Source organism: Chanos chanos, chromosome 6 (genome assembly GCF_902362185.1).
Source record: "Chanos chanos chromosome 6, fChaCha1.1, whole genome shotgun sequence".
Classification (NCBI taxonomy): domain Eukaryota; kingdom Metazoa; phylum Chordata; class Actinopteri; order Gonorynchiformes; family Chanidae; genus Chanos; species Chanos chanos.
This window is the reverse complement of record NC_044500.1, coordinates 33891812-33904389: the sequence shown is the minus strand read 5'-3', so window position 1 is coordinate 33904389 and position 12578 is coordinate 33891812. Positions and strand designations below refer to the sequence as shown.

Here is a 12578-nt window from a genome sequence, read left to right as displayed (position 1 = left end):
TCCAGCTACTCAGAATTCGCACGGACTGACCCTGCTGAAGCCAATCAATCAAATTTGGGAGTCCAGGCTTGCTCCTTCGAAAAAAACAATATGTCCAGCAAAAAAACACAAAGATGGGGAAAAAGTCCAAACGCACTGACCAATGACAGTATGCCGAGGCAACGAAGGTGGAAATTAAAACTTGTTCGTTAGCTGATCGCTAAGAGTAAGGTGTAACGCACAAATGTTGTTTAAATGAAAGACCCGCAGTTCTCTAAAGTAAATTCGGGGAAATGATACTTCATTCTTTGTGTTGATTATCTTAAAGGTCTGCTAGTTTTGATAACAATGTCTGTTTGCTGGATGAGAGTAATTTTAAGTGGCCAACTTTGGAGCACGTTGTAGGAGGAGGCAGGCGGGCACGCCGATAGGCTCTACGGCCTTTCTTTTATTCATGGTGGAGAGAAGGGGTATAGCCTCGGACCTGTCGACCAATCGCAGTGAACGGCAAAGAATGCAAACACTCGTTACGCGTTTAGTCCACTGTATTACTACCCTCCCACTGCACAATAAACTAACACAGTCTACGGAAAAAATGTTAAATGTTTATCACTTTATTATATGAAATCTCTCTCTCCCCCTCTGTATTTAAAAAACTCTTAATGTATTTTCTCATGATATGAACGGAATATTCTAATTATAATACACATATTTTGAATTCTACAAATTCTACAACGGCACAGCATTGTAAATAATATGAGCTGCAGGCAACTCAGGTTGTTCAACCAAATAACAAACAAAGACTGTTCAAATCACAGAACACACTTACTACTTTGATTAGCTGAATTCTGACATTGCTAATCCAGGAAAAGGTGATAACGAGCGAAAAAGTTCAAAAAAATGAAAATGAGGCTCATAATAAACGGAATAAGAAGCCAAACAGGGTACTGGCATCAAACCCATGGATGAGATCATCTGTCATGTTTTCAAGTCTTTTCTCCATCTGAATACACAGACGATTTTTCTGACCATAATAGGCCTATACTGAAAGGTATGTTATCTTCATAACATGTAAGACTGTGCATACTGCATTGCGGAAACTTTGCACTTTTATCAAAGCACAATTAAGCAAGCTCTGAAGATTTCAAAACCCAGATTATTTTTCCTAGTACATTCTCGTGTGAAGCTTCAGTGTTATTTAACAGGCCTCACCGAAAATTTCTCAGACCTCAAACCAACAGTTCAGTTGTTCAACAAGGCGTAACCTTAGCAGTAACACTCATGACTGGGCCTACATCTCATGCAGGCTTTAGTCCTAAAAACAAGATTAACCCAGAGTATGCAAATAACTACAACTAGTTGTGATGATCAGTTCAGAACAATGGAGGAAACTTGAACGGTGTCTGCTTGAACAGTATGTACATATACTGTATGCATGTCTGATGATATACTACAAATTTATTTACCAGACATGCATAACTCAATGAACAACTTAGCTGTATACGATAAAGAATAAAGGAATGCAGCAAAATCTGTAGAAGGTTTAGAATCATTCTCACTCCAGCGTATCATATGTGTCCGCAATCCCAATTTTGTTGTCAGTCATTCAAACTGGTGACGAAATCAGTTACAAGCATTTTAGATTTGCAGACAATTATGTGATTTTATTTATATACTTTGAATAAGAACAGTCCTAAACATAGAAAATATACATAGAAAATACATAGAAAATATAGAAAATATATTTAAAGAAAAATATATATATGTTGAGTGGCCTCGGCGCGTGTGTCAACACTGTGGGACCGCCGTGCATAGAAAATTGTGTGACAATTGCCGTGGAGAACACTCCTGGTGGAAAGCAATTTCACAAATAATTTTTACAACAATTAGGGAGTGTGGAGGGGTGAAATGGCGATTTCACATGCAGATGCGCCGGTGGGGAGGACCTAGTACCCAACCGCAGAACTCTGACCCTCACACTCCCGCTTTGGTTTGCTTCACATGGGTTAAAGAGACACAAAGAGCCTACTTCACCCTCCTGGGAAGACTCACCGAGCCTTGGATTAAGTTAAGCATCAGTCAGGAGAAAGCCAACAAAAGCTTTTCCTCAGTATACTGAGGCTTTGATGGAAAACTTACCGTTTTCTAAACGAAAGGTAAGATTTTTGTGTAAAACGTCTCTCTTTCTCTCTCTCTCTCTCACTCTCTCTCTCTCACTCCCACTCTCTCTCTCACTCTCTCTCTCTCTCTCTCTCTCTCTCTCTCTCTCTCTCTCTCTCTCACTCTTTCTCTCTCTCTCTCTCTCACACACACACACATACACACACACAGGAACGCCCACAAACCTTTTGCGGCGAAACGTGTGAAAACCTTTGAACTAGAGCGTGTCAGCGTGTCAGTATAGGTGTGACAGGTCGAAATGACTTAGCCATAAATCATCAACGTGGTAACAAAAATATAAAGCGATTAAACGCCCGTGTCACACAACATGATTTTACACAGAAACGAGCAAAATTATTATTATTATTATTATTATTATTATTATTGCTGTTGTTGTTGTTGTTGTTCAGCTGTTTTTGTTGTTGTTGCTGTTGTTGCTGTCTGCAATATTTCAGTAATTTGCAACGAACGATTTATCTTCAAAAAAACTGCATGAGACCCGAAAATAATTGTTTATTAGTATCTTATGTCAGTTCACCAACAAAAACTGTCTGGCACTCGGTCGAGTTTCAAGGAGGCAGGCACATGTACCAAAATACTTGCTGAAGGCGAATCTTGCGCTCAGGTGTTGACATTGTCAACCCAGGGTGACTAAACTGTACTTTACAAAATTTATAAAGATGATGCCTCTAAAGCATTCTGTGTTGAATTGTTACATGTACATTACACCATGTAATATCGAACGTTAACCATAAAGTTAATCTAAAGGTAGCGTTATATGTTGGTTTTTACACAAACAGTCCATCAAGTTCTGCCTGATGCTTATTGTAACATAGTGAGAACGGCAGAAGATTTACGAGAACAATTTCTTGACAAAACACTTAATTCATAAACCAGATGTACAAAGTCATTTTAATTTTTAAGATATTCCTTAATTATTCACTCACTCTAAGCAATGACAACAAATGATCAATGACTGTTAGACTGTCAGACAAAGACTGCTAGAGGCTTTACATTCCACGAAGTATAGCTTGTAGTTATTCATGATGAACATGAAGTATGATTTATAAATGTTTGATGAATTGTTTTGGTGTAGAAGCTACAAACCCAGACGTGAATGTTTGTGTGTCTCTTTTGTTTATGTTTTTGTTGATATTTTACGAGAGTAAATAGGCTTTCATTTAAAAAGCACTACATAAAAAACAGCGATTTTTTAGCCGATCAACGTATTTCACTGATTTTAGAACATATGAAACAAATGTGATTGGTAACTAAAATTAAATTTTTAAAAAATTAACAGTTCACTTTGCTGCTCTGTCACTGATCCGTAGGCAACAAATAAACAAACAAACAAACAAACAAACAGAATCAAAGAAGCAACCTTACTACGGTCAGAGGCTGATGACGCTTTAGAAGAAACTGGAACAACCTTGCTTAAAAGCCACTGTAATTTGTTGAGATATTTTATTCGTTTGTGATATTAAAAGCATTGAAAGTAAGCTTATTTATGACCCAATTTGCTAACGATATTGTTCAAAACAGACATTTCACCCTTCAGTGAAGATCTACTGAAAAGTTTGCAGGACCTATGACAGACTTTCTCTGAAAGTGTTTTCACCATGTCCACTAGAAGGCGTTAAGATTTAGTAACCTCATACCGTGAAAATTCCGGAATTTCGAATGGTACGCCTGTTTTATAATGTGATTTTTTTTTGTTAATTAGTTGGATGAACGATGCTGACAGGATGAGAACAACAAGAATGTGAATAACTCAATCACAGTAAACCCTTCTTTTCCTCCAAACACTCCTGATTTTAAACGCAACAGCAAGTATTTGCTTTAACAGGAGGAGAAAACCTTGCTTTGCCTACAAAGAACTATACATAAGGAATTCTTTTTGTTCTGTTGCCTTGAATGCATAGGCTTGAGTTGTTTAATCTACTTTGCCTTTGGCTAAGGACAAAAAAACATTTTTCAATCTAGGCCTTCTACCATTTATTTCATACACGCAAGCACAAATATTATTGCCTGAAACTGGTCCTACTGAAAATAAATGATGTACACAGGCTTTCCACAGGTTATCTTTAAAGCTGTAAACAGTCAAACAACGACTGAGTATGGAACACCAAAAAGGAAGACATAAAAGTTTCATTTTATTTATTTATTTTTAAATAACATGCACAGATGATGTTTTTAGTTTATACCTCTGACTGTGCTTGCAGATCTTGATTTAATGAAACAAACCTATCCAAGAGAACAGAAACACCAAAGACAACAAAAACCGAAAAGCCTGCATTGCTCTGTACTTTAGCTCCTTTAATATGACACTTCATTAGCATTTACACATCTTTCAGTTCCTTACATAATGCGTACCACTTTCTCCTGCATTTGGGCAGAGACATACCTGTCCATATACGTCCTCGAAAACATGTTCAGATGGACCTGAGTCAACTCTGCATGATTCTGCTCCCAGGTTATTAGCACAGGAAAGCTCCCTACCATAGCTCCTATAGCCTCATGCACAACTCCGCCTGTGCTCCCACCAAACTCTTGTTAACTTGCTGAAGCATGCTCACATCTGCTTTGAATCTTCTCAATGTGTTACTGCTTCCCATCTCCTTATGGGAACTGTTTTATCAGGATCCTGAAAGTGAGAATATGAGATGTCTTGTAAGTAGAAAGCCTTTTTGTTTATTTTATCCTGATTTTACTGATGAGGAACAGTTCATCTGAAACACACATCTCACAGCGAGGATGATAAAGAATAGTATGCCTGACTGTTGCTTATGGCTGCCAAAATAGTGCTTTTAATGATAAGCATCTCAGGAAGAAGCGGTGTTAAAATGTTTAAAACGTTTGCTTGTCTTTCAGAATTGGGAACATCCACTATAACTGTGTGCTGACATACTCAGATTGTTATGCCTTATCTGTCATTTTACTTACTTCTACTCAATGTGAATTCATCAGCTTCAGGGACACATAGGACTACTTTGAGAAACAGAGCTGATTTAGGTCTAAGTCGTAGGCTTGTCACATGAGTGGTGGAAAAAAAGGAGATGTTCATGGACAAGAAGAATTGCTCTGCTGCCTGTAAGCACCACTAAGCACGCAGCCAGCTGTGATATTGTTCTCCTGTGAGCTTTCAGGGCACCTTCTGATTGGATGATACGGCAAGGGTATGAAAGAGTGAAGCTCCACCATAAAAAAAAAAAGATTGTTAGGTATTGGGGGAAAAGCAACTATGGGCTGATATTTCAGAGACATCTCAGAGGTGTAGAGTGGTTATACTTTATTTTCTACAGACATTGTCCAAAATCCTTTTCACTTAGCTGAAAAGACAGAAGAATGGCCATCTTATGTTTCACTGCCAAAGGCTTAATCAATTCAACCAACTGATGAAGCCACTAGCGGTAAAATAGAAAATGTTTTAAACCTCTAAGTGTGAGGACTGAGGTGGACCATTTTTACTCAGATATATTGATACATTTCTCTCTGGAGCTAGCAAATGGGAAATATTTCCAGAAATATTCCCCTCATCGCTCACCCTACAATGACTCATTCAGTCATAACGAAGTAAATATACCGGCAAAGAGGAACAAGGGGATCTTCTTCATTTTTTTTTTAATAAAAACTTGATCAACTGAAATTTCAAATGATCTGGCTGTGATAATAATTGAAAGCACCCCTGCATTTGTGCAAACCTGCAACCCTCTCAACAACATTATCACAGTTCAAATTTAGTTTGGGGAAATAACGTTTTTTTCTCTCACTTCACAGTCTTATCTGGTTTGCCCAAAGACAGTTTATGAATGTTAGAAGAACACATGCATCTTTTTGCTTAAGTTTGAGCACGAGTATAATAGTCATTTAACTAACTGAAGTGCCACATAGCACAAAATGTGAGACAGTCTGCGTTGTGGCTTTGTGAATATTGAACAAAAGTAGGCTACATCTTTAATTTTCTGCATTAATGATTGTTACCGGTGTCATACTGAAATTAAACTCATTAATGCAAGCTTTATCTCAGCATAGTATGGAAGATCATGAGCTTATTTTGAGACACTAAGATAAAATTTGTATTTTTAGTACAGATATTTGGTGAAAAACACCATGCAACAGTATCCAAACACTTGTCAACATATAAAGTCAACAACATGAACATCTCAAATTAAATACTGGTCCGCGGGCTCATTGTTACAAATCATAAAAAATCTGAAACCAGATCCCATTTCAAGGACAAGAAGCAGACTGAATAGCTTTTAGATAGGTGGTATGGTCTAACAGCAGCTGCCATTTTGCTATCAATATCGTCATATCGGCTTAAAGACTCTGTTGTTCTACATGTAATGGTTTAACAGATCAGACCTTCATTCTCAAGTGGATCCTATCCTAATACGTGTCCTCCCAAAGTCCATGAATAGTTGCCTGAGCTCTCACCCTCTCGTGATGACATGAAGGTTGGACCTTGCTGACCGTGAGTGGGTCATGACCCTGAGAAGGGGTCACAGTGAGTTAAGTGTCTTCCTAAAACATTGGGGTGATGGTTCTTATCTTTAATGAACTGTGACTATCCGGTCTAAGACTGTGGTCACTTCTCAGCGCAAGGCATGTAAAGAGAAAGAGAACAGAAAGCTTCTCTAATCTGTCCAGTTCAAAAAAAGCTTTTATGTTCATGTAACTTGTTAAAATGAATGACATTTTTTTTGTCTCCACTAACTTTTATAGTATCCCAATCTCAGCCACCTTGCATCCTTTGACAAATAATTCCTGTTACACAATGGGGTCAATGTACAACTAATATTAGATTGTGTCATTTTTCTCCTAATTCATTTTAATGTGAGATTACTTTCAAAATATATTGTAATAAGATAAACAACAAGTCATAAAGTTAATGCGCTATTTAATGTTTCACAGTGCAAATCACGTTGTCTTAATTGACACACTAAAGAAATACATAGACTTGACAAACTAAGCGACCAAATAAACTGGCTGGTTAGTCATGGTTATATTTCCCCAACACCACTCTAAGACTCCATAGTGTATACTGAGTAATAAATATGTTGGGGTTTTTTTTTCTCAGACACAAATAGCCCTGCAAGTCACTTTCAGGGGCTGAGGGCATGTGATCAACTGGTTGTTATTTGCTTTCCCAGAAAAAAAAAAGAGAATAGAGAAAGCACTTTGTTTAATTAGGATGAAAGGAGCAGAGCTAATTTTCCATGCTGCCTTAATTAGTCTCACTGAATTGATCCACAGGACCATACCAGGGAAAGAGATCACTTGATCTCTGACATGTGAAAGCAAAGGTTATGCTCTGCCCTGGTTTAATACGGTGTTCACCTTTAAAGGAGTACGAAATCATCTCATCACCATCTTGAAATGAATAGGTAATTATACTTTTCAAAATGCAGTACATTGATGAAACAGAACCTACAATGTACAGCTAGAGTTCTTCTACTGAAAGCACCAATGCTCTAATCCCATTTTAATTCAGAACTCTGACAACTACAGCACATTTCTCAAACCTCTATTTTATCATGTAATGATATATATTTGTATGCATTTTCCCCTTGTTTAATATGAACATTTCTGAACAAAATAATACTACCTTTTCATCTGAGTAAACCATCTGTTTGTCTTTTTACATTGTCTGAGGTTTGGTAAATTAAGTAGAACGTGACCTACACTTATCTGGAAAAAACCAGGTACAAAGAAAATGTCACACCGGCTATCAAGCTCCTCTTTTATATAAAGATGAATGTGGTTCTGGGTTTGAGATTCCTCATTTTCTTAGAAATTCATAAAAAGACAATGCTGTGGGATCTTCAAAATGTGACCCATAAATGCTGACACAACACATCATCTAACAGAAAATGAACAAAAATCAGCATCCATTTTTACAGTGAAGCAAGTCTTGATTATCATTTTAGTGACAGACATCATGAGGGAGCATGTTTGAAGAGCTCCAGCTTGCTGGCTTGGTTTTGGCAGTTTAATAATCTGACACATTAAATTGATACAGAGATAGTGAATGAGGCATGGCTTTGATAGCATGAAATTCACCACTGACTTTGTCAAAAAAGCCAGTTCAGGTTTACACCATAGTCCTTTTTTGAGTTAACAACATTAACTCAATATTTAATGGACTCAGAATGTGGAGATATGTGTAGAGGATTGGGAGACAATTCATATTCTAAAATGTGTTGAACCTGTGATATGCATTTTCATTAACACTGTTTCAGTATTTTGTCTGCTATCCATGTTTGCTTGTGCATGTGGGAGTCTACATTTTAATACTCAAAACACCTTTATTTCCTACCATATGAACTTTTTTTTAAAACACTTTTACAAAATAATTCTTCAAAGACCACTTTTTTTTCAGTTTGTATGCCACACAGGCCTTGCCCTTAAGTGGGGAATTTTGCTTTTTGTGGTGCATTATCTGGTCATCTGAGTATTCCTAACAAGACCGTCACAGAAGATTATGTTTGGAACAACTTGTCTTGCTGTCCAAAAGAGCATGGGGTCTTCACGAGAGCATGAGCCACAAGTGGAATCAATGGCAGTTTTCAGTTGATCATGCTCTGCAGATTCACCGTGTAAGATGCATTTGGTTTGCCGTGTAACATTGTGAAATGTCTGTTCAGTTTCTCAGGTTTTTTTTTTTTTTCAGTACAGGGGTCAGTGTGGTGATAACATTTTTTCCTGCTGAATAACATTTCTATGTTATGTGTGCCTCTGATCTGTGGAAGAGAAAGGCAGCATGTGATGTGTTTTATGTGGATTTTTCATAAATTCTACCTTCATCTTGCCACCTAGTGATGAACAGTCTTGATGATAATTTATTAATTTTATTATAATGCCAACACATTTTTATGAATCCAATACTTTTCCTGTCATTGTCATTTTGACATTGTAAGTGAGACTATAGAAAATTCCAAGTCCAGTAAACAGTGATTTTTTTACGAGCACGCAAAATTTATGCAATTTGCGATTATTTACACAATACTATGGCATTATTCTTGGCAAATGTAAATCCCTGTATGTTTTACCATAGAGAAGTTAGACATGTAACCATTCCCAACTAAACTAAACCGATCACAAATCTCCACGAGAATGTGACACTACGATCCCTAGAAACAGAACAATATCTGTAAACATTACATGTAGGTGTATTTTGACTTTGGCTGACAGCAATGGCGAAATTTAAGGGGTGCAGTGTTAGTTTGTTTCAGTTGTTGAAGCACATTTTCCGTAACAGCTAGGAGTATTGTTTTTGTCATACTCTTACATTCAAAATAAATTTCCTTGGATTGTCTCCTAACCCTGCATTGTAGGTAAACATACAAAAAAGGCAAATTTCCCACATCTGCCCTGTGTATTTTAACGAAGTAGTCTGTTTTCAGATCTTAAAAATTCGTTAAAGTGAACGTGCCACGTTCTTTCCAAAAATGAACGAATCAGAATGGTTTCGGTAAGTAGGCCCACGTCGAAGTCTTTTTTTTTTTAAACTAACAAAATATGTAACATTACCTTGTAGTACAGCCATTTCAGCATAGGTTAATGGTGTTAGCGAGTCCTTCATCTTTGAACATTTCTGAATAAAAGCAAGTAAGAAAGGAATAAAGATGGGGGATCTGGGGTTATGAAAGCAATGAAATATCACACTGTTAAATTCAACCCACTGAAAACACGAGTCCACTTGAATAAGGTAAAGTGTGACACATCACAGGTTTAAGCGTGAACATTAAGCGTGAGCTATAAAACGATGCACTGGTACCATCTAGTGGACACATCTACAGTAGAACAACAAATTGAAAAAGAGTGCTGTTATTATTTCCGGGTTAGAGAACGTTGCGTCCTTGCAAATGTCATGGTGAGGAGCGTTGGATTTCTAGCTAAGAATTAGCCAGAAAAGCGTCTGGATGCGGACTCTTTAGAAGTTTTCGGTCAAATTTGGACTCTACCGCCACTGGGAAAACACTACTCTCCAGACTTGCAAACCTAACTTCATTTAGGGTCTGCGAATAGGAACGTGAGGTACCTGAATAACGTGACTGTCACAACATTGTGCTTGTTGCTTCAGCGTTTACAGTAGATTACAGAAGTGTAAAATCTTATTTAAGCAGCGTACAAGAAAACTGAAAATGAACAAAACTTTCTGTTTGAAATTTTCATGTGTATTTTGCTGTATTTTAGACAGTTCATTTTATATCACACTTGTTTTCTAGGGTAAAACGGAAACATGGTCCATCTCTGTGAGTATGCTAATACCCTCAAAGACGTCATTTCCCTGACATGCTTTAATGTTAGTTAGACATTGTTAATATTTCCTAGATCAGGGTCAATTATATTCACATGCTTCCCATGCCTTTCCTAAGCTGAAAATATTTGAATGAAAAATTGCAGTAGATCATAACAATGTTCATTCACCCAAACTCAGCTCTTCAAAATACCTTCTTACATATGTATGGTTTTAAGAATGCAGTCTAAGGGTATATTAAGAATGTTTTTTTGGTTTCTTTTCACATAACATGACCAACTGAAATTGACCCTGTGACTGTGTCATCCAAACAGCATCCTTATTATTAAAAAAATATCATGGAGGACATGTTGTCATCCGACTTGCCCTTGGAGGAGCCACCAACAGACCATTCTACCGAATTGTGGCAGCCTACAACAAGCGAGCACGAGATAGCAAATATATTGAACAGCTGGGATCATATGACCCACTTCCCAACATCTATAATGAAAAACTTGTCAGCTTTAACTATGACAGAATCAAGTACTGGATGGGTTGTGGAGCTCACCCAACAAAACCAGTGGCCAAACTTTTAGGTTTGTTTCTTTTAACTAATATGGAACAGTTCAGGGACTTTGATTCGGGATTTGCTTTTCTTTTCTTTTATTTGAATTTCAGTTTGTTTGTTTGACTTCAGAGCAAAACTTGTACTGTACAGCTTGTGGCTTTCTAGGGGCAGTGTTACTTGATCTAGAGAAGATATCTTGCTTCATCAATAACATTCTCATTTTGTTTCCCAAATTCTATATGGTTGTGTATCTGCACACCTAATATGTGTATTGCCGATGTTTTTTTTCTGAGTCTGATTAGAATTCCTGTCCTCACAGGATTGGCTGGGTTTCTCCCTCTACATCCCATGACAATAACAGCAGCAGAACGGAGGCATAAAATGGCGGATGTGGCAGAGGCAGTAGAGAGCACGAATGAGGAGGAGAAGCAGACAGAACTGTAATACCAACCCCCTCTACAAACAAGTGGTTAAACTTTGTTGCATGAAACTGCTCACATAGTTCAAAAATGTATTCCAGTGCTTTTTGTTCTGTGTGTGAAGATCAGGTGGATCCAGGGGAGGAAAGAGTGTGGGCGGAGGTACTGTTAATTCTAACACAATACCCTCTGAGTAAAGTAAAAGTACCTCTCCTAAAAACTACCTAAGCAAAATAGTAGCCCATTTAAAAGTACTCTGAGCGAAAATACTTTTGCGTCACCTTTTTCTTCTTCTTCTTCTTCTTCTTCTTCTTCTTTTTTTTTTTTTAGCAATGTAACACATATTCACATAATCCTTTCTCTTTGTTCTTCCATTCTGACATAACAAAAATAAAAGGGAACATTAATTAGAGTATGTTAGGTTAAAAAAGTAATGCAGTTTTTGACTGCTACTAGATTACTCTTACATAAGTAGTTTTCAGGAGGGGTGCTCTTACTTTACTCATAGTACATTTTGTGAGAGGCGACAGTGCCTCTGCCTGTGCTCTTTCCACACACACTGAGCCGTGTGCTAACCCTCTCTTTTTTCCTTCAGCATGTGAGGTCTGCAGTTGGAACGTGATCTTGACTGTAAATTTCATTTTGCCTGAGGTCATGAATTTGTTGCCATAATATCAGAAAAAAGAGACAAGTTTAAATAACAATTATGTATTTATGGAGAAATAAAATGGGGGGAAAAAAGCATAATGTGGAGTGGAATAAGGATGGTTTGAAAATATTTTCTAAATAAACTCACATCATTGTGTACATTGTTACTTCCTGGACTGATTTTTACTTTTGGGTCAGTGAAACTTAGGCACTGAGTAATATAGCTCTATTTAAGCCCATTATGTGAAGTGCAAATATGCTTTAGTATGAGCACACAAGCTTTTTGATTTGATTTTGATTTGACCAAATAAAAGTCATATCTGGATGACTGCCAAATAGAACCACATGTGGGCGTAGGTGGGACGCTTACTTGCTCAGTTTTTTCTTTGTGTTCACAGTTGCTTGTCTCACACTCAGCTTCTTTCGTCTGTGCAGTCACTCACAGTGCACAGTGTTGCAAAGTGCCCGTACAATATCTTTGGTTGGCTCTTTCTGCAAATGTATGTTTTGTATTTGTACAAATTTAATTCTCTTTGCTCAAAATCAAAAACCGTTTGTGTCC

At 37.4% G+C, this 12578-nt stretch overlaps 1 protein-coding gene across 1 annotated transcript; it reads left to right on the top strand.

The window, feature by feature from the left end:
• The first annotated feature begins 10010 nt into the window (after window positions 1-10010).
• Window positions 10011-12175, top strand: mrps16 (mitochondrial ribosomal protein S16). The gene is made up of 4 exons (XM_030777356.1): window positions 10011-10179; window positions 10371-10397; window positions 10717-10977; window positions 11269-12175. Exons 2-4 carry the CDS (start codon window positions 10385-10387, stop codon window positions 11391-11393), a joined length of 399 nt encoding a protein of 132 aa, XP_030633216.1. The 5' UTR covers window positions 10011-10179; window positions 10371-10384; the 3' UTR covers window positions 11394-12175.
• The last annotated feature ends 403 nt before the right edge of the window (window positions 12176-12578 follow it).

Excerpts from the sequence above, each read along its gene's own strand:
- mrps16 (XM_030777356.1), top strand. Across the intron at positions 10,978-11,268 it reads ACCAGTGGCCAAACTTTTAG|GATTGGCTGGGTTTCTCCCT; the intron begins GTTTGTTTCTTT and ends CTGTCCTCACAG.